Source organism: Antechinus flavipes, chromosome 4 (genome assembly GCF_016432865.1).
Source record: "Antechinus flavipes isolate AdamAnt ecotype Samford, QLD, Australia chromosome 4, AdamAnt_v2, whole genome shotgun sequence".
NCBI lineage: Eukaryota > Metazoa > Chordata > Mammalia > Dasyuromorphia > Dasyuridae > Antechinus > Antechinus flavipes.
In genome coordinates, this window is record NC_067401.1 from 220456187 (window position 1) to 220479910 (window position 23724).

A 23724-nucleotide genomic window follows, 5' to 3' on the forward strand; every position below is an offset into this window, starting at 1 on the left:
TTCTTATTTTATTTACATAATCCAGTATAATTTGCTTAATAACCTTTTTGTAAAATATAGTGTGATAGAATACTGTAACCCTGCTTCAGTTTTTATAATCACAAATTCTGAATAAATGAAGTCAAATTTGTATGCCATTATTTTACAGCAAGTTTGTTCCTTTGGAGGCACAACTCTTTTTATCCTTTTCTTTTAAAAAACATTAATTAATTTATTTAATATTTTTCCTTCAGCTACATTAAAAAAAACAATTTTTTACTTTTGTTTTTAAGATTTTTGAATTCTAGATTCTCTTCCTTATCCCAATAAAAATTAAGAAACCAAATGTGGAGTTATGTAAAACATTTTCATAAAAGTCAAGTTATGAAAGAAAACTTCTATTTCTCACTCAATAAAAATAAGAACCCTCAAAAAGATTAAGTTTATTTTATTTTTTTTTTTAAATTTTTTATTTAATAATTACATTATATTGACACTCATTTCTGTTCCGATTTTTTTTTCCCCTCCCTCCCTCCACCCCCTCCCCTAGATGGCAAGCAGTCCTTTATATGTTGGATATGTTGCAGTATATCCTAGATACAATATATGTTTGCAGAACCGAACAGTTCTCTTGTTGCGTAGGGAGAATTGGATTCAGAAGGTACAAATAATCCGGGAAGAAAAACAAAAATGCAGATAGTTCACATTCGTTTCCCAGTGTTCTTTCTTTGGGTGTAGCTGCTTTTGTCCGTCATTTATCAATTGAAACTCAGGTCTCTTTGTCAAAGAAATCCACTTCCATCAAAATATGTCCTCATACAATATCGTTGTCGAAGTGTATAATGATCTCCTGGTTCTGCTCATTTCACTTAGCATCAGTTCATGTAGGTCTCTCCAAGCCTCTCTGTATTCATCCTGCTGGTCATTTCTTACAGAACAATAATATTCCATAACATTCATATACCACAATTTACCCAGCCATTCTCCAATTGATGGGCATCCATTCATTTTCCAGTTTCTAGCCACTACAAACAGGGCTGCTACAAACATTTTGGCACATACAGGTCCCTTTCCCTTCTTTAGTATTTCTTTGGGATATAAGCCCAATAGAAACACTGCTGGATCAAAGGATATGCACATTTTGATAATTTTTTGGGCATAATTCCAGATTGCTCTCCAGAATGGTTGGATTCGTTCACAACTCCACTAACAATGCATTAGTGTCCCAGTTTTCCCGCATCCCCTCCAACATTCATCATTATTTTTTCCTGTCATCTTAGCCAATCTGACAGGTGTGTAGTGGTATCTCAGAGTTGTCTTAATTTGCATTTCTCTGATCAATAATGATTTGGAACACTCTTTCATATGAGTGGTGATAGTTTCAATCTCATCCTCTGAAAATTGTCTGTTCATATCCTTTGACCATTTATCAATTGGAGAATGGCTTGATTTCTTATAAATTTGAGTCAGTTCTCTATATATTTTGGAAATGAGGCCTTTATCAGAACCTTTAACTGTGAAAATGTTTTCCCAGTTTGTTGCTTCCCTTCTAATCTTGTTTGCATTAGTTTTATTTGTACAAAGGCTTTTTAATTTGATGTAATCGAAATTTTCTATTCTGTGATCAGTAATGGTCTCTAGTTCATCTTTGGTCACAAATTTCTTTCTCCTCCACAAGTCTGAGAGATAAACTATTCTATGTTCCTCTAATTTATTTATAATCTCGTTCTTTATGCCTAGGTCATAGACCCATTTTGATCTTATCTTGGTATATGGTGTTAAGTGTGGGTCCATGCCTAATTTCTGCCATACTAATTTCCAATTATCCCAGCAGTTTTTATCAAATAATGAATTCTTTTCCCAGAAGTTAGGGGCTTTGGGTTTGTCAAACACTAGATTGCTATAATTGACTATTCTGTCTTGTGAGCCTAGCCTTTTCCACTGATCCACTAATCTATTTCTTAGCCAATACCAAATGGTTTTGGTGACTGCTGCTTTATAATATAATTTTAGATCAGGTACAGCTAGGCCACCTTCATTTGATTTTTTTTTCATTAATTCCCTTGAGATTCTCGACTTTTTATTGTTCCATATGAATTTTGTTGTTATTTTTTCTAGATCAATAAAATATTTTCTTGGAAGTCTGATTGGTATAGCACTAAATAAATAGATTAGTTTAGGGAGTATTGTCATCTTTATTATGTTCGCTCGGCCGATCCAAGAGCACTTAATATTTTTCCAATTATTTAAGTCTGACTTTATTTGTGTGGAGACTTTTTTATAATTTTGCTCATATAATTCCTGACTTTCCTTTGGTAGATAGATTCCCAAATATTTTATGGTATCAACAGTTATTCTGAATGGAATTTCTCTTTGTATCTCTTGCTGTTGGGTTTTGTTGGTGATGTATAAAAATGCTGAGGATTTATGGGGATTTATTTTGTAGCCAGCTACTTTGCTAAAATTATGAATTATTTCCAATAGCTTTTTGGTAGAATCTCTGGGGTTCTCTAGGTATACCATCATATCATCTGCAAAGAGTGATAGTTTGGTTTCCTCATTGCCTACTCTAATTCCTTTTATATCTTTCTCGACTCTTATTGCCGAGGCTAGTGTTTCTAATACGATATTAAATAATAATGGTGATAGTGGGCAACCTTGCTTCACTCCAGATCTTACTGGGAAAGGTTCCAGTTTTTCCCCATTGCATATGATGCTTACTGATGGTTTTAAATATATGCTCCTGACTATTTTAAGGAAAAGTCCATTTATTCCTATGCTCTCAAGTGTTTTTATTAGGAATGGATGTTGGATTTTATCAAATGCTTTTTCTGCATCTATTGAGATGATCATGTGGTTTTTGTTTGTTTGGTTATTGATATAGTCAATTATGCTAATAGTTTTCCTAATATTGAACCAGCCCTGCATTCCTGGTATAAATCCTACTTGGTCATAGTGTATTATCCTGGTGACAATTTTCTGTAATCTTTTTGCTAATATTTTATTTAAGATTTTAGCATCAATATTCATTAGGGAGATTGGTCTATAATTTTCTTTCTCTGTTTTCAGCCTACCTGGTTTAGGTATCAGTACCATATCTGTGTCATAAAAGGAGTTTGGTAGGACTCCTTCAATCCCTATTTTTTCAAATAGTTTATATAACATTGGAGTTAATTGTTCTTTAAATGTTTGGTAGAATTCACATGTAAATCCATCTGGTCCTGGGGATTTTTTCTTAGGGAGTTGATTGATAGTTTGTTCTATTTCTTTTTCTGAGATGGGACTGTTTAGGATATTTACTTCTTCCTCTGTTAGTTTGGGCAAGCTGTATTTTTGGAGGTATTTTTCTATTTCATTTAAGTTGTCGAATTTATTGGCATAAAGTTGGGCAAAGTAACTCCTAATTATTGCTCTAATTTCCTCTTCGTTAGTGGTGAGTTCTCCCTTTTCATTTTTAAGACTAACAATTTGATTTTCCTCTTTCCTTTTTTTAATCAGATTTACTAAGGGTTTGTCTATTTTGTTGGTTTTTTCATAGAACCAACTCTTAGTTTTATTAATCAATTCAATAGTTTTTTTACTTTCAATTTTATTGATCTCACCTTTTACTTTTAGAATTTCAAGTTTAGTGTTTGACTGGGGGTTTTTAATTTGTTCCTTTTCTAGCATTTTTAATTGCAAACCCAATTCATTGACCTTCTCTTTCTCTATTTTATACAAATAGGCCTCTAGAGATATGAAATTTCCCCTTATTACCGCTTTGGCTGCATCCCATACATTTTGGTATGATGTCTCATTATTATCGTTTTCTTGGGTGAAGTTATTAATTATGTCTATGATTTGCTGTTTTACCCAATCATTCTTTAGTATGAGATTATTTAGTTTCCAATTATTTTTTGGTCTACTTCCCCCTGCTTTTTTGTTGAATGTAATTTTCATTGCATCGTGGTCTGAAAAGGATGCATTTACTATTTCTGCCTTACTACATTTGAGTTTGAGGTTTTTATGTCCTAATATATGGTCAATTTTTGTATAGGTTCCATGAACTGCTGAAAAGAAAGTGTATTCCTTTCTGTCTCCATTACATTTTCTCCAGAGATCTATCATATCTAGCTTTTCTAGTATTCTGTTTACCTCTTTGACTTCTTTCTTATTTATTTTCTGGTTTGATTTATCTAATTCTGAGAGTGCAAGGTTAAGATCTCCCACTATTATAGTTTTACTGTCTATTTCTTCTTGCAGCTCTCTTAGTTTCTCTTTTAAGAATTTAGATGCTACCCCACTTGGTGCATATATGTTTAATATAGATAGTGCTTCATTATCCATGCTACCCTTTAGCAAGATATAGTGTCCTTCCTTATCTCTTTTAATTAGGTCAATTTTTGCTTTAGCTTGATCTGAGATCAGGATGGCTACCCCTGCTTTTTTGACTTCACCTGAAGCATAGTAGATTTTGCTCCAACCTTTTACCTTTAACCTGCATGTATCTCCCCGCTTCAGGTGTGTTTCCTGTAAACAACATATTGTAGGATTCTGGCTTTTAATCCATTCTGCTAACCGCTTCCTCTTTATGGGGGAGTTTACCCCGTTCACGTTTATGGTTAGAATGACCAATTCTGTATTACTTGCCATCTTGTTAACCCCGGTTTATGCTTTCCTCCCTTCTTTCCCCTTTCCCCCCTTCCAAGTATTAAGCTTGTGAGCACCCCTTGCTTCTCACAGCCCTCCCTTTTTAGTGTCCCTCCCCCCGCCTTAGAGTTCCTCCCCCTATCTTACCCCTTTCCCTCCCAGTTCCCGTATTCCCTTCCGCTTAGCTTATTCCTTCCCTTTCCACTTTTCCCTTCTCACTTTTCAATGAGATGGGAGAAGTTTCACCATAGATTGAATATGTCTTAAGATTTTTCACTTAAAGCCAATTCTGAAGGCAGTAAGATACCCACTATATTCATCCCCCTCCATTCTTTCTCTCAGATATAATAGGTTTCCTATGCCTCTTCATGAGATGTACTACCCCCACTTTACCCTTTTTCTGGTACAATGTCCTTTCCACATCAATTTCTAGAACAAGGTATACATGTATTCTTTATACATCTATATAGTCAAAATATAGTTCCCAAGATTAATCTTTACCTTTTTAGATTTCTCTTGAGTTCTATATTTGTAGATCAAACTTTTTGTTAAGTTCTGGTTTTTTCATCAGAAATAGATGAAATTCGCTTACTTCGTTGAATGTCCATCTTCTTCCCTGGAAAAAGATGCTCATTCTCGCTGGGTAAGTTATTTTTGGTTGCATACCAAGTTCCTTAGCCTTTCGGAATATCATATTCCAGGCCCTTCGATCTTTTAATGTGGATGCTGCCAGATCCTGGGTGATCCTTATTGTGGCTCCTTGATACTTGAATTGGGTTTTTCTAGCCGCTTGCAATATTTTTTCTTTCATCTGAGGGTTCTGGCATTTGGCCACTATATTCCTTGGTGTTTTGATTTTAGGATCCCTTTCAGTGGGTGATCGATGAATCCTTTCAATGTTTATTTTTTCCTCTGTTCCTATGACTTCTGGGCAGTTCTCTTTGATAATTTCCTGGAAGACAGTGTCCAGGCTCTTTTTTTCATCATGTTTTTCTGGGAGTCCAATGATTCTCAGATTGTCTCTCCTGGATCTGTTTTCCAGGTCTGTTGTCTTCCCCAGAAGGTATTTCACATTTTTCTCCATTGTTTGATTTTTTTGGATTTGCTTGACTGATTCTTCTTGTCTCCTCGAGTCATTCAATTCCACTTGTTCAATTCTGATTTTCAGTGAAGTATTCTCTTCACTCACTTTTTTAAAATCTTTTTCTAATTGTCCAATTGAGTTCTTTTGTTCTGTGGAATTTTTTTCCATTTCGCCAATTTTGTTTTTTAGAGAGCTGTTTTCTGTTTCCAGTTCACTAATCCTATTTTTCAAGGATTTTACTTCTTTATCCACTCTCTCTTTAACTGACTTCTCCAGGCTCTTTTCCCATTTTTCTTCTAGCTCCCTTGTGAGAGCCTTTTTAATCACTTCTATGAGGTTCATCTGTGCTGAGGAACAGACGATCTCCTCCTTTGGGGAATCACCTGGGGACTGCCTGTTTTTAGTCTCCTCAGGATTTAGAGTCTGCTCTCTATCTGTGTAGAAGCTGTCAAGGGTTAAAGTCCTCTTCAGCTTCTTGCTCATTCTGTCTATTAATCAGAGACAAACTACCAAAGAAAAACAGAAAAAACTGGAGTCTTTCTTTGGGGGGGGGGGCTGGGTGTGTTATCGAGCTTCCTCTACAGACTGCAGGGGGCAGCAGTGAGGCACTAGCAGGACTGTGCTGCGCCTGCGCTCTGAGATCCCAAAGCGTGCTGAGTCACTGAGGGGGGGGAAGGGGGGGGGGGCGGCCAAGTCCTGAGAGACTCCAGCTGTTTGGGGTTGTGTTCTTCAGCCCCGGTGTTTTTAGCTTCTCTGCTGGGCTGTTGACTTGCTGCAGGTTCCAAACCTGTAGCGAAGCTCTCCCCGCAGAGACGGCTACAATCACTCCCCACCCCCTCTCAGCTCTGCTCCCGTGCTCTCACTGCAGCTGCCCTCAGCCTGCGCCCGATCTAAAACCGCCCCAGCCCTCCAGTAAAGACAGACCTTTCTTGGCGGATCTCAAGGATGGCTTCTCTTGGTAACTATGTGGGTTTTTTTCAGTCAAGCATTGATTCAGAGGCTTGTAATGAAGTGGATAGTGAGAGAAAGCGCGGAGCTTATGCAACTGTGAGCCTCCTCTCCGCCATCTTAACCGGAAGTCCAAAAGATTAAGTTTAAAAGAAAGCGAGAAATAGAGAGATGGAGAATGCTTCAATCTGTATTCAGGCATAATCAGTTCCTTCTCTGGGTATGAATAGGATTTTTCATCATTAGTCCTTCAGAGTAGATGTGAATGATTGTACTACTGTGAATTACAAAATCATTTCTAACTGGTCATCCCAGAACATTGCTGTTACTTTGTATACAGTATATTTCACTTTGTTCATGAAGAACTTCCCAGTCCTGAGAGCATCCTGCTCATAATTTCCCAAAGAACAAACACATTCCATCACAAACACGTAACACAGCTCATTGAGCCATTCCCCATTAATGGGCATCCCCTCAATTTCTAATTTGTTTTTGTCCTGAGAAGAAGATGCTTTGAATATTTTTTGTACATATAGGTCCTTTTCTATTTCGGTTTTTTTCCCCCCAAAACTCTTTTCAGATTCATGCCTAGTAGTGATGTTGTTGGATCAAAGGATATTCATGAATTTGTATCCTTTTGGGCATAGATCATATCACCTGATCATTTACCAATTGATATATGGTTCTTATTTTTTATAAATTTGACTCAGTTCCCTCTGTTTGAGAAATAAGGCCTTATCAGAGAAACTTGCCTTCAAAATGTTTTTTTTTTTAAACAATTACTATTGCTCATTGTTTTTTTCCCCATTTATTCTCTCTTTTCTCTCCCTCCTCAAATGTGTTTTGCTACTGAGTACTCCCTCCCCTAATATGCCCTTTCTTTTATAGCTACCTCTCCTCCCTCTTCTCCCCTCCCCCCCTCAGTATTTCATTACCTTCCTATTTTCCTGCAGGGTGAGACAGTTGTCTATACCCCTATTGAGTATGTATTTTATTTCCTATTTGAGCCAATTCTGATAAGAGTAAGGTTCACTCACTCACTCTCCCTTTTCTTCCCCTCCTCCCATCCACTGTAAAAGTTTTTTCTTATCTCCTTTTTATGGCAAATAATTTGCACCATTCTGCTTTTTCCTTTCCCTTTCTCCCAGTACATTCCTCTCTCACCCCTTAATTTCATCATTAAAAAAATGATTTATCCCTCATATTCAACTCACACCTGTCCCTCTGTCTATATTTTCTCCTTCTAACTGCCATAATAATGAGAATATTCTAATGAATTACAAGTATCATCCTCCCATGTAAGAATGTAAACAGAATGTATCCCTTATGATGTCACTTTCCTGATTACTTCATTATGTTTCTCCAGAGTCCTGTATTTGAAAATCAAAATTTCCATTCAGCTTTAGTCTTTTCATCACAAATATTTGAAAATTTTCTGTTTCATTGAAACCTTTTCCTCTGAAGGATTATATTCAGTTTTGCTGGGTAGGTGATTCTTGATTGCAATCCTAGCTCCACTGCTTTCTGGGATATCATATTCCAAGCCCTCCAGTCCTTTAATGTATAACCTGCCAAATCTTTTGTTATCCTGACTGTGGCACCATTATACTTGAATTGTTTCTTTCTGCATGCTTGCAATATTTTCTTTCTCCTTGACCTTGGAGTTCTGGAATTTGGCTATAACATTCTTGGGAGCTTTCATTTTGGTATCTCTTTCAGGAGGTGATTGGTGGATTCTTTCAATTTCTATTTTATCCTCTGTTTCTAGAATATTAGAATGGTTTTTCTTGATAATTTCTTGAGAGATGATGTCCAAGTTCTTTTTTTTTTGATCATAACTTTCAGGTAGAGGGATAATAATAATCACCATCATCTCCTGGATCTATTTTCCAGGTTAGTTGTTTTTTCCATTGAAATATTTCACATTTTTTTTCCTATTTTTTCATTATTTTGGTTTAGCTTTGATGAAGTTCAGAGTTCCTGGAGATCAGGGGACCAAATGAAGAGATTAGTGGCAGGTTCAGGATTCAGGGAACCAAATGAAGAGGTTTGGGGTTATGCCCCAATAGGATTTGGCAGAGGGCAGGGAGTTGTAGGAACCTCTTTGGTTGGTGCAGAGGTCCTTTGTAAAGGATTAACAAACCCAAAAAGCTAGGCTGGCAAAAAGAATTTATTATTGGCATTGGGAATCCAGTTTTTGCTATGCATGAATAGAAAGACTGAATTCTTTGGTGGCAAGGTCCTGACAGAGAAATAAAGTTTCTAGCAGAGAAATCCCAACAGAGAGCTATGAAATCTTGTTAGGGAAATAGGTGAGAAAGAGGTAAAGAGGGGGTAACACTGAAAGAGGATATCATTTCAGTAGGCAGAGGGTTGCTGCTATGTCAAGGGGAGAGAGAGGTTCCTTGGCATAGTATGGCATGGCACGTTAGGTCCTCTGCAAGGAGCGAGTCCCAAGTTGGGTCTTTTTATTATTGAAGCCTAAGCTAGAAGCTGGGGACAGTTCTTGATGGGGGTTGGGTGCAGTTAGAGCTGGAATCACAATAGAAAATCTTAGAATTGAATGAGTGTCTCTGGGCTAATATCCAATTCAATGGGGTTGGAATCTCCAGCTCAGGTTAAGTAAGAGTAGCACTCAACGGGCTCCCACCTAGATAACAGAATGAAACCACTTTATCTTGATTCCCTGGGGCAGGTCTCTCCTAGAGGCACAATTCAAGGAGAATCTCTCCTTCAAGGAGCTTCTCAAGTACTTTACCTCATGGCTCACCCCCAAAGTCAGAGAAAGAGAAAGAGTTTCAGGGCTCCCCTCCTCAGCTTTATTGTATCTTAAATTATCATGAAGTCATTAACTTTCATTTGTTCAATTCTATTTTTTAACAAACTATTTTTCTCAGTGAGCTTTTGTACTTCCTTTCCCAATTGATCAATTTTGCTTTTTAAAGCATTTTTCTCCTCATTAGCTCTTTGTATTTATTTTTGCACTTCTTTTCCCATAAGTTTTCCTCTATCTCTCTAGATTTTCAAAGTTCCTTTCATGGTCTTTCATGGTCTAACCCCAATTCTTTTTTTTCTTGGAGGCTTTTGGATGTAGGAGTTTTGACTTTGATATTATCTTCTGAGCGTATGCTTTGATTTTCCTTGTCATCATAACATTTTTTTTTGTTTTGTTTTCTGTTCATTTCCCTAAGCTTGTTACTCTGCTTTTAATTCTGTTAAAGTAGGGCTCAGTTTCCAGGGTAGAGGGTGCATTTTACAAAGCTTCAGGGGTTTTGTGCAGCTGTTTTCCAAAATCCTAGGAATCTGGTGACAAGCACTCTTTTCTGCCCTGGAGCTTTTAGGTATGTCCCTAGATCTAGTTTGCTTGCTGGGGCTGGGATTCTACTGACCTGGGCTGTGCTTGAACTGCACAACAGACTTCCATTCTATTGCCACTGACCCTCTCTGCTGACTTTCCAAGTTCTCCCTGGTATCCCCAGGCTGAGATCTAGAAGCCTCCAGTACTGCTGCTGATTCAGTAATCCTGCTCTCTTGCCACTGGTAATTGGGCCAGACAAGAGGACATGGTGGAAAAATCACTGACCAGCATATAATTTTGTTATAAACATTTCAAATGGTATATTCACAAAAGTTTTTAAAATAGTTTTATTTATATATACAAAGGACAAATTCTTGGCTAAATAAATCAAGTATTAATTTGCTAAATGTATTTCAACTTTTTCAATATCATCTTCATATGTCCTCCTGCTACTTTAATAAAAGTTACTTTAACTCCTCATGCTGTCACTTACTAGCTATGTGTGGCCTTAGGCAATCATTTACCTTTCTTAAATCTCAGTTTCCTCAATTGTAAAATGAAGGAGGGAGCATTTAGTCAAGATGATCTTTAAGTTCCATTCCAGTTTTAATTTATAATTTTATGACTGAAGGTTTTGTCCTCTTTACTCATATGTACTCAGATTTCAAGGGAAAAAAAGGATTTGGAAACAATGTTCACAAAACCAGAGTATATGTAAATGTATGTGGAAGGGTTAGAAGATGACATTCAATAAGCCTAGAAACACAGGAATAGAAAACAAAACAAAAATTAGGGAAAATAAAAGTGTATTTTTCCCATCTAAGTTAATGGACCTCTTGAAATCTCTCTAGAGTGTCCATTGATTCTAGTTCAAGAATTCATGTTACAGATTGGACAAAATGAGTTCCCTTTTAGAAATTGTAAGTTTGAGATGTCTGTGGAATATGTAGTTGGAGATGTCTGGGGTGGCAATTGTTGATAGAGTTTAGGAGAGAAATGGAACTCAATTTAGAGATTTTGGAGCTATCTTCTTAGATATGATAATTGAACTCATAGGGACTGGTGAGATCACTAAGAAAAAAATATATACAATGATAAAAGAAGAGGACAAAGGGAAGAAAAATGGGTGATGTCCTGTATTAAGGAGTAGAATATCATTGATGAGGCTTAATTTCTCAAATATTCCTAGTACCTATATGTATGTATGCATATGTGTGTGTTGGAATGAGTAAAGCAAATATCTATGTGTATTTTGGAAAGTATGGGAGCCAAGTTCTGGAAAAGAGTGTTACTTTCTCCCTATAAAGGTTCCTAATCATCAGGCTAATTAACGATCGACATTACTTCTGTTATTTATTAGATTGATTCTACTCCTGAGTTTCTTTCTCTTGAGCAAATATAAAGTTGCTATATTTTAAAGCAAATCTTGTGCCACTTGTATACTACTTGATTTACTTTTTGATCACTTCTACATCAATATAAAAAATTCATTGGTCATCTCTTATTTTTCCTTTTTTTTTGTCCTATCACTATACAATGGTTTTAAATTTTGAAAAGGAGCTACAATTTTGAAATATTCCCAATTCACTGAAAATGTCTTGTTCCTTTGGTGTATATTATTCCTAGTAAACAGTGGTGCTAAATTTTTGTGGCCTATAATGAAATTTGAACATTTTCTACTGTTTCCATGTATAAGCTGCATTGACTATTAAGTGCAGGCTTTTGAGGGCATTCTGTCATTTTTGGTTGCAATAACCTGGTCTTCAAATATTTATATTTATATACTTATTTTACAAATACTTACATTTATATAAACAAATCTTCTTAACTCAAACAATAATCAAGCATTTCTTTATAGGTATGTCATAGCATAGGTTCATATAGTTTTTGCTATGATTCCTCTCTTGTATTTTATCTGTTTCATAGGCTCCAATGAGAAGTAAACCACTTTCAGATATCTTTGATAAATTCAGTGGTGCTCATCTATTATTATTTTTGTAATTGCTCAATGAAATGATGGCTGTTATTAATTATTATTATTCATTATAATTTTATCACTTCTATAGTACTATCCTTCTGTCTATAATTACATGATCACACTATCATTTATTGATTTATTATTTTTCTCTAAGAAAAGAGAAAATGAGAAAAAAAAGTTTACATGGAATGGGAAGAAGAATGGATAAAGAACATTATCCTTTTTCATAGGTTTGCTACTGTGGAAAGGGACAAAGAGAAAGATGTCCAAAAAAGGGCGGGACCAGGGTACACAATTAATTTTTATAAAAGCCCCATATGCTTATATGTACATGTATGTTTGTGTGTATGTGTATGTCAGATACAGTAGTTCCCTTAGAGAGAGAATAGTTGTTATTACATGGCTCTAGTGAGATATAAAATCATTTAGTACAATTGTTTGAGATGAGTAAAATTTACATCTTCTGGGGGTGAGAAGGAATAGTGTTCTGGATGGTGAACGAGATAAGGTGAGATCTTTCAAGAAAATCGAGTAAGGCTTCATCTATTTCAAAGTTTGAGTAGGCCTGAAGGACTTTAAGCACTAAGTCAAGGGCATACTTAAAGTGTCTCCTCCCTGCTATTCTCCTAAGGGCATACTTAAAGTTTCCTCCCTGTAATTCCCCTAAAGGCATACTTAAGCCCCCTTCTTGTTATCCTCCCTAATTCAGCCAAATATGGGCAACTATGTACTTATTGGTCAAGTTCAATTTCTTGGATAGTTCCCACGGTTAGAATGTAAGATCCTCAGCCAATAAGATGGGGGTCAGTGGTGGGAGGGGAATTTGCATTAGGGATTAAAAGCATTGATCCTGCCTCCTAGGTGCTTCCTCCCTTCGATTGTCTGCTCGATGGGTGGGACTGCCGATTCTCGTGAGAACGGATAATAAACTTTGCTTTGCTTCTGGAGATCTCTCCAGTTTTTTTTTTTTTTTTTTTAATGGTTTCTGACCCACACAATGGTGACTGAGAAGGCCATTGCTTTTGGGTACATATGGCATCCCAGTATCTAGTGATTTGAATGGAATAAACTTCTTTCTCAAAAACTGAGTTGGCCAGAGTGGATGTTTCTCAATATATTCACAGTGCACAGTGGGGTTCAAATTCTCATTTTTCTCTCCACTCTTGAAACCTCTTACCTAGTATATAATAGAAGTTGCAAATGTAAGCATTTACATGAAAAAAGATTTTTGACTTTTTCATACTGTTCTTTGTGTGTGTTTTTAATCTTTTATGATGAGATTCAGTTAAATGTTTTCTTTCTTCCCTCTCCTCCCACTTTTCCTTTTTTATTATTTTTTTCCTGGTGGTGTCAAGTACTGTAAAGAGTTGTTAAAGGATTCAGTTTCATAGAAAAGATACTCTTAAATTTTCTCAAATGCTTTAAACGTAAGAGTTGCTGTCTTCCTGGATTTCTTTAGATAGAAATTCATAACAAGAATTTTAAGATTGCTCAACTTTGATTCTAAAGTTATTTTTTAATGAGTTCTAAGATCCATTCATAGTATCATCACTAATCAAGAATTTAGAGTCAAAAGAGATCTTTGAGATCTCTCTAATAAGTATTGCCATTGGATTACCTACATTACTACCCAATGAAAATATAGTTTTGGAATTTGAGTTTTAAATGAAAAAAGTGAAAAATCTTTAAATTTTCCACCAGTGCATATGCAACCTATTGTCAAATGTCTTCCTGGTTTTTGTACATTTTTGCTTCAAATTGTATGATATATTGAATCTCATATGTATTGTTCATTTTATCTATTTTAAAATAGGGTTGATCTATCATTTAAATAAAGTCAAATGAGAATATCGTTATAGAATTGTAATTGTAGAATGCAAATCTCTTGAGTTTAAAGCTTGCTTTGTTTCCATCCTGATCTCTTCAAAGACTAGCAAAGTCATTCATAGTCACTTTTAAATGCTTACTAAATTCATTGACATTACTTTAGCTGTATGTTTTGTTAGCCAAGGTCTCCTATTTGTTCTGTTTCTTAGGAGGCAATTTCTTTAACCTATGACACCCTTGGAGATTTTCAAAGATTTGAAAAAAGAACTTAGTAAAGGAAAATTATTGTTTTGGGGAAAATGAATGCTTCCCAAAAATTTTGGGGAAAATTACTGATATTCCATTTTAAAGTGGGAAGTCAAAAATGAATTAAACAAAAGAAACAAAAGGAATAATTGGCAGGAACTGCAGAGAGGAAGATTTGAGATCAGTATAAAGAAGAACTTCCTGATCATGAAGTTGTTCAGGGATTGAGTTAAAAAAAAATTTAAAAAAAAGTGGAGTGGGCTGCCATTATGAGTTCCTATTACTCAAGGGCTTCAAATATAAATTGGGTGAGCCATTATGAGTTCCTATTATTCAAGGGCTTCAAATATAAATTGGGAATGTTGAAGAAGGGATGTTGATTCAAATACAAATTGCAGGAAGGTGACTAAAAAACAAAGAAAACTTTTTAACAATTGAGCTTGTCCAAAAGTGAAATAGTCTGTCTCAAAAGTTTGTGAGTTCTAAGTTACTCAAGGTCTTCAAAGGAAGACTGGATGACTACCTGTTGGTTTTGTAACAGCAATACATATTAATGAAATGACTTACAAAGCTGATTTAGTGGAAGGAACTCCTAATACATCAGTCAATAAGCATTTATTAATCACATACTATGTGTCACACATTATGCTAAGCTCTGGGATTACTACAAAAGGAAAAAGACAGTTCCCAAGGAGCTTATAACTTAATGGGGTCAGGAGGAGAAAACAAGAAAACAACCATGTATAAATAAGCTATATAAAGATAAATAGGAAATAAGCCAAAGAGGGAGATCATTAAAATAAAGAGAGGTTGAGAATGGCTTTCTTGTAGAATATGAAGTTTTAATTGAGATTTGAAGGATAGCAGGGAAGGAAATAAACATGGATGAGAAAGGAGAACATTCAAGTCTTGTTCGGCAGCCAGAGAAAATGTCCCCAAATGAGAGAGTATGTCTAGTTCATGGAACAGAAAGGAAGCAAGTTTCATTGGATCAGAAAATATATGGCAGGAAGTGGAGTATAAGAAAATGGAGAGATGAAGAAGAAAAGGAGGAATACATTATGATGGACTTTGATAGGCCAAATAAAAAATTTGTATTTGATCTTAGAGGCAATTTGTAGCCACTGGAGTTTATTAAATGGTGCAGTGTTATGGTCTGACCTATGCTTCAGGAAAATTACTTTGGACATTAAATAGAAGGTGGATTGGAATGGAGAGAGAGTTGTAATAGTCAGATCTCTGGAAAACTATAGTCTAAGTGTGAGGTGATAAGGGTTTATACCAGGTGGTAGCTGTTTTAGAGGAGAGAAGGGGGCATATTTGAAAGCTCTTTTAAGGTAAAATTATAGGCCTTGGTAACAGATTGGATATAAGAGATGAGAAATACTGAGGAATTGAACATGGCAAGTAGGTTTCAAGCTCATAGGGCTAAGAGAATGGTGTCATTTACAATAATAGGGAAATTAGGAGGTGAAGAAGTTAAGGAGAAAGATAATAAGTTCAATTTTGGACATGATGAGTTTAAGATATCTATTGGACATTCAATTTGAGATGTCTAAAAGGCAATGGGAAATATGAGATTGGAGATCAGCAGAGAAATTAGGACTCAATAGATAGATTTGAGAACCACCAGTATAGAGATAAAATTAAATCTATGAGAACTGATGAAATCACCAATTGAAGTTGTAGAGAGCAAAAAAAAAAGAGGGTCTAGGTTAGAACCCTCTTGGGATATTTATGTGTAGAGCTCATTACCTGGAAGAGGATCCAAAAAAGGAGATTGAGAAGGAGATGTCTGGTAGGTAGGCAGAGAACCAAGAGAGAGTAGTGTCCACCAAAAAACAGAGAGAATATTAGGGAGAAGAGGATGCTCAACAGTAACAAAGACTTCAGCAAGGTCAAAGAGAATGATAACAGAGAAAAGGCCATTGGATTTGATAATATTGCAAATTTTGGTGGAATCATGAGCTCAGAAGCCAGAATGTCAAGTTTTAAGAAGAGTGAAAGAAAGAAAATGGAAGTACTGATTATAGCTATTCTGTTCAAGTTTAGTGACAAAGAAGAGAAGATATATAGCATAATGTGAGGAAGGAAGGATCAAGTGTAGGTTTTCTTTTCTTTTTTTTTTTTTTCCTTTGTCTAGGGGAGACATAGACATATTTGTAGGCAGTATGGAGGGAACCAATAGGCAGGAAGAAATTGAAACTATCAGGGCATAGAAATGATAGAGTAGATAATGAAAAAGAATGGGATCACTTGAGCAGGTAGAGGGGTTAACCTTGATAAAGTTAAGCATTAAAAATAAAATAAGTAGTTTTATATCTTAAACTGTATCTTGAATTACAATACAGTAGACTTAACTCGCACCAATATTTGATGAGTCATTATTTAGCAAAGATGTTTTACTATTTGTCAGTGAAGTAATGGAACTGAACAGTTTAGTTATGCTTCCCCAAAAGAGTGGGATCAGCTGAGGCACAGAAAACAAACAATTAATTCATATATTCAGTGTTAACAAGGTTGCAGATGCTAAATCAGTATTTCCTTTAAGACAGTTGAAAAAAGTTGGTAATATTCCAATATTTCTAGTTCTTATTCATCTTATAGGAAGGCCAGCCTACACAGGTCAATTTGTTATAGGGCATGATAATGTTTATCCTTTCAAATGGATCATATCAGAAACATAATGACAATTATAAACATAATGAACTAAGAACAAATAACCTTATTAGTCAATATTTTTAGTTGTCATTAAATTTTGCATTATTACATTCATTGCCAAATAACATAATTTCTATTTTTAGAATCACTCTTTTATGCCTCCTCTCTACTCATATAGCAACCACTAATTTATGTCTTTATCACATCTCATTTGGAGTATTGCAATTAGTTTGTTTGATTTTCTTGCTTCATGTTTCTCCCGGCTCCAATGCATTCTTTGATCAATTGCCAAAGTGCAGTGTCTCACAATTAACTTTAGGATCAGTCAGCAAGCATTTATGAATTTCCAATTACATTCCAAAAACTAGGAGTAAAAAGAAAAGCAAAAAATAGACTTTACTTTCAAGAAGTTCAGAATTTAATGGGGGACTACACATATAAGATATATACAGGATTAATCAGGGATAATCTTTGAGAAGAGGCATTTAGTTTTAGGAGTAGTGGGAAAGGATTTTTTCAGAAGATAGGATTTTAGCTGAGATTTAAAGGAAGATTTGGGGGAGGGGGTAGAGGGAAGGAGGGGAAAAATCAGAACAGAAGAGAGTGCAAGGGATAATGTTGTAAAAAATTACCCTGGCATGGGTTTTGTCAATAAAAAGCTATTAAAAAAAAAAAGAGAGACTTAAAGGAAGTTAGGGAAGCTAGGAGGCAGAGATGATGGAGCCTATCCCTAGGCATTAGGGATAGCCAGTAAAAATATTCACATTTAGAAGAATGTGAAGAATAACAAGGAGACCTGAATCATAAGTACATGTAGGAATATGGGAAATTTACCAAGGAGATAAATTTGAAAGACTTGAAAAGCTGGAACAATTTATATTTGATTCTGGATGTAAAAAAATAAACCTGGAGTTTGTTGAATGGGGAAAGTTGGTCATAGTCAGTCCCATGATTTGGGAAGATCAATTTGCTGGTAAAAGATTATATTAGAGTGGGTAAAGACTTGAGTCAGCGTGACAGACCAGCAGACTATTATAATAACCTAAGCATGAGATGATGAGGGGCTGCAGCAGAGTTGTAGCAGGGTCATAAGTGAAAAGGTGATGTATACAAGAATTATTACAAAGGTGTAAATAATTGAACTTGATAACTGATTGAAGATGATGGGGTGAAAGAGAGAAGTTATAGAAGATGATACCTAGATTGTGATCCTGAGTGACTGGAAGGATGCTTTATCAGTAACAATATAGTTTTGAAGAAAAGGAACTTTTTTTGGGGAAAATGATGTCAAATTTTGGATATGTTGAGATTAAGATATCTGTAAGATATATACTTTGAAGTGTTGAATAGGTATTTGGAGGAGTGAAATGGGATATTGGGAGAGAAATTAAAGCTGGAAAATACATCTGAGAAATCATTTGCATAGCAATGACTATGCAATGAATCTATGGAAGTCAATGAGATCAAAATAAAATAATATACTCTAGAGGGAGAAGATAATGCTCAGTTGAGAACTTTGGAGTATACATGTAGGTGTGACCTGGATAAAGATGCAGCAAAGATTATTAAGAAGGAGCATTATTTCTATTAGAAGATGAACAAGGGGAGATTGACATCACAATAACCTAGAAGGAAAAAAAAATAACAAGAAGAGGGGGATTAGCAGTGGCAAAGACTACAGAGATATCAAGAAAGATGAGGATTGAGAAAAGGTCATAAAATTTCTTAATGAAGAGAGCATTTGTACTTCTGGAAAGTACAGTTTCAATTTAATAAATCTGAATGACAAACTGCAGTGTCAAGAAAAGGAAAAAAAAATAAAGGTATCTAAATAGAGGGCTTTCTTAAGGAGTTTAGCCAGAGTAGTGGTTTGTCCTGGCAAGGAAGAGGGCCACCTATTCATGTGAAACAGGATAAAGAAGGAGATAGTAGCAGAATGCACAGGAGTAATGTGAGATTAAGAGGAGGGGAGAAGGGGGAGCTTTTGGTAAATGACCTCATCCTCTCCCTCTCCCCCCAACAAGAGGCAAAATTCTCAGCTTAGAAGATGAAGTGAGGCTCAGACATGGGAAAGTTGAGGAGGACTAAAAAGCATTGGACAAACTTCAGGGGAGAATGGGATAGCAAATCGATTAAGCAGATATAAAAGATTTGTCTTGCTTTAGTGATATTACAGATAATAAGCAAATTAAAAACATGATTAAGCACACATCTATAATTTATCCACAGAAACACTGGTTGAAATTTCATGTGTATATAATGTCTGCATAGAACTTGTGTGTGTGTGTGTGTGTGTGTGTGTGTGTGTGTATAATACACACAAGTCTACACATATGTGTATATATGGATAGAAGTCTTAGTGATATCTTAAAGTTTAAGTACTTAAAATTTCACTAGACCTTCTGAAATACCCTGTTCAACTCTCCACTCCCTCCACTCATATATCCCCCAATAAATGTACTCACACACAAATTCACTGCATACACACATCCATACATTCATACACACATCCTGCATATACATACATATCCATACATGCACACCTTGTAAACATACATGTACACACATCCTACACACTCAATCCACAAGTTGGTCTTTCCCTACCTTTCTTACATTTTGCTACCTTCCCATAGTCTATAATGTAGACACCTCAGCTTTTACTCACACATAATAGCCTCTTTCCCTTCCCTATATCTTTGCCTTGTCTGCACACATATGGGCCATGAGTTGAATGTTCTCTTTTCCCACATCTACTCCATGATTAATTTAATTTCCATGCTTTCTTTTAAGTTTCAGCTTAGTCTCACCTTCTTCAAGCAGTCTTTCCTGTGTCCTCTAGCAACTTTCCTAATAAGATTAATTTTTAACTCCTCTATCTAGATCTTGTATGTATCTAGCCCATTTACATGTCTCCTCCAATAGAATGTGAGCTCCTTGGGTCAAGAACCATATTATTGCCTTTCTATTTATCTCCCAGTGGTTAGCATAGCACCTGGAACCCAATAAGCATATGGTTAATTTGTTGGCTAATTATATGCATTTTTCTTACATTTTAATTTGAATTACATTTAAAGTCTAAAGAGTTTTCCTGTCTTGAGTCAAGCAATTCTTATGTATTTTTAATTTAGAAACTTTTTGATGATACATTTTTATACTCAACTTCCACAAATCATTATGAACATGGATATAATATATTTCTTTTATATTATCTTTTTCTTTAAAGAAAATTACTATTTAATCTAATACACTTTATATTTATTTTTCTTCCAGGCAAATCTCACTTCCCCATCATCTACAGTGGCCATGAGTCAACTGGTATGTATTATATTGTATTTCTAAATTACAGTGTCACATCAATGAAAAATGTTGATCTTATAGAATATTTTTATTGGAAGGAAAATGAAACAGGAACAAATAAAATGTATTTCAATTTTTAGGAACCCTTGGAAAGGCCAATAGAAATGAGATTTTTTTTCCTGTCACTTTGTATTTTTATATTTCTCATTCATGTGATAGTTAGCAAATTCTAATCAAGTACATATGCTATATTCATTTCACTGATTGAAAATGTTCCTATTGTGTTTGAATCTCTGTGAAATAGCATGTGGTGACAATTTTATAGGAACATTTGGTTCATAAAACTCTTCACATATATGATTTTTGATCCTCCTAATGACTCTGTGAGGTAAGTGCCACAGGTATTATTTTTCTTCTTCTTACTTTTATAGATGAGTCCTTCACTCTGAAAATGTCAACTGCTTTGCCCAGGATCATATAACTATATGAATTTGTAGCAGTATCCTAACTTAGTACATTGGTATGCAATTTGACAAAAAAGTTGTTTGATATAGTCAGTTCACTGAAAAAATTAGACTAACCTTATTCAGTTCATCATATAGCTGTAGCAACTGATTATATCTTTGTGTCCTTCTTCCCATCTCTGGAATAAAAGTTCTTTGAGGATAGGGACTAGTAATTTTTAAACTTTGTATTCTAAGCATTCAGCATAATGCCTTCCACATAGCAGGTACTTAAAAAATATTGATGAACTGAATTGTTAATATATATATTTTTTGGTTCTTTTGAGATCACATGATTTTAATATAGCTAGGCTGATACTTATATTAAATTCATACTAGTGAAATACTTGGATATGAACAGGAACAGACATAAATTCAATCAAATGATTGAATGTTTGAAAAGCATAAACATTTATGAAAAACAATTTTTCTCACGAGTGTCAATTAGGTTTGTCATATAATGGAAGGTAGAATATGGTAATAAGAAAAAAATTAGATTGAGAGTCAGAAGATTTTTGTATTAGTTCTTGTTTTGTTGCTAACTAGGTTAATGATCTTAGGCAGAATATTTTCTTTCCAGGATCCTCAGTTTCTTTACTTGTAAAATAAGGGGGTTGGACTAAGTGATTTCTAAGGGTTCTTCCAGCTTTTATATTCAAAGAATACAAACATTTTTATTGAAGAAGTTACCATGGAAACAAATAAACTTTCAAATAATATGTTGAAAATGCCTGATTTTATGGGGGAAAGGAAAAAAAAAAGCACTTTTAGCATGTTGACTTACTTAGATGTAGAAATTTTATATTCTGTTATAGTCACATTGCAATATCACTGCTGCTACTTACTACCTGTGAGATTTTGGCCACTAACTTCACTTTTCTAGGCTTCAATTATTTCATCAGTAAGATAGACTAAATCATCTTTAAATTCACTTCCAGATTTAAGTGATCTCCAGTTCCTCAGTTCATGTGATCTCCAAATGTCATCAGAATGTTACAAAGTCTTTGTCTTGCCTTCCTCAATTTCTTTCAGTATTAAAATGATGTTTTTTTTTTTTTTTGCCACTGATAGTAAGACGATTTTTCCTTATTCAAAATAAGACAAGAGAGAAGTTTAAACTGTATGAGAAAAATATTGAGAATATGTTAGACATTCACAAACATTCCTTAACCCTAAAGTTCAAGGGAAAATCAAAGGGAACTTTAGAATGTTCATTGATTTTTGACAGTAAATGCTGATATTAATCATAAGGTATGTGAAACAACTGTACAGCTGTAGTAGAGAGAAAACTAACCTGAAAGCCAGGAAATCATAGGTTTAAGTATTATCTTTGATGGATACTGTCTGTGTGAGCTGGGCCAAGTTATTTTAACTTGCTCTAAGGAATCTTCTAAGAGCATATAAATTTTAGAGAAGATGCCAAACTCTATTAGTTGAGAGGGTTTCTTTGCTTAGGAATCCATTAGATGAGTGAGTTGACAGGTTTAGTTCCTATCTTATATTCTGTTAATAATAATTTCCCTCTCCCTTCTCCTTTCCTCCTTCTTTTTCCCTCCTTCTCTCTCTCTCTCTTTGTCTGTCTGTCTGTCTGTCTGTCTCTCTCTCTCTCTCTCTCTCTGTCTTTTCTATATAGATTACATATAATTTATATACAAGTAAATATAATCTATTTGGTTGAGAGAGAAGTTGTTAGTATATTGGAATGTGATATATGTATGTGTAAATCTATCTGTTTCTGTGTATCTTATGGATATAGATATATGTATATCATACACATATACACACATACACACATACGGATTTGCAAAGCATTTTCTATACATTATCTCATTGGAAATTATCTGATGGTGTAACACATTGTTTTAATAGTGATCAGCTTTTATTATAGAATTTCAAGGAAAAGTTTAAAATAAGCCATTGGATAAAATAGGCCATGAATAAAATCAACTTTTAGAATTTATAACTTTGCTTGATTAAAACCATTGGAAGTTTGGCATTCTCTTAGAACATATGAAATGTGACGTAGGTTGAATAGGTTAGGATGTCTTTTCCTTCATATTCACACCAGTATTACTCTGTGCCTCCTATTTCCTTTCCCAAAGAATTGTTAGATTAAGGTTTAAAATTAAATTTTTATCTCATGTCCCTACCCTAGGATGGAGATAGAAGAATTGTCACTAAAAGAATTCATCTCAGAAACAAATTTCTGGATCTGTTCTCTAGTATATTTTGAGCATGATTTTTGCAGCTTCACAGTGTATAAAAAAGATACTGGTACATATGATTGTATAAAAGAAAGTATTAACGCATTATGTGACACTGTCATCTTTATTTGTATGGAAAATTTTCAGTTCCTCAGCCCCTTATCCATGCTGTTACTCTCTATCATTATAAGGTCAGAAATACCTTTTTAACACCACTTTTTTTTCCCCTACTCAAGTTATTATATTTTCTTTTCATTTTCTTTGTGGGTCATTCTTGAATACTCAACATTTATTATTATAAAAAATAAAATTGAGTCATTATATATACATTTATGGATCCATGTAACATTGCTTGTCAGTCTATTGATATTGAAAAGATTAAATTATTTTGTATCATTTTTATTGGTCTTAATTACAATTAATTGATTTTGTCCTGCAAGTATCTAAATCGTGATTCTCTGTTTTTGAATTGAGTTCAGAACTGGAGCTGATCTGTAATAAGTTAAATTTAGAAATCCAGCTTTCCTGAAGAGAAATCACTGTTCTATTCTAACAAAGAAGCCAGTTGCCCTTGGAGTATGCAGGGTAGATATCAAGAAGACTGTCCAATATCTGTTCATTAACAAGATACTCTTCAAATATGTCTGCTACAACCCTGCAGTGAACTTAAACAATGAACTTAGTCATAGAAGGAAAGGAGGGTGGTGTTGTTAGTCTTATTTCCAGCTTTTAACTGGTCATGTAGTTCTCCATGCCTCAGCTCCCATAACCAATCATGTTGTTTTCAACCCCATGATTTTACTAACTCTATAACCAATTGTATTATTTTCTTTTGTTTGCTCTAATCTTATATAAAGGAGCTGTGTCTCCATCTGGGAGTCTTTGAGTAAACTGGGAGAGCCATTGATCTATTCTAATAGCAAGTAGAGCCCCATTAATAAATATTATAATGCTTAGAGAAAATGTTTTTTATTCTACCTTTGCTGAATATAACATGTAACAATATGTTTGCCAGTATATTTCAATTCTTTGCCAATTGTGCCTAGGCCTTTTCAGCTAGAAATACAAAA

General features: G+C 34.8%; 1 protein-coding gene across 8 annotated transcripts in view; it reads left to right on the plus strand.

Moving 5' to 3' along the window:
- The window catches only part of MLIP (muscular LMNA interacting protein), a 391579-nt gene that overhangs the window by 218136 nt on the left and 149719 nt on the right, over positions 1 to 23724 (plus strand). For all 8 annotated transcript variants that reach the window (XM_051997169.1, XM_051997172.1, XM_051997175.1 and 5 more), the window contains one exon: positions 19921 to 19965. In XM_051997169.1, coding sequence (XP_051853129.1) covers positions 19921 to 19965 — 45 coding nt within the window. The remainder of the gene's footprint in view (positions 1 to 19920; positions 19966 to 23724) is intronic.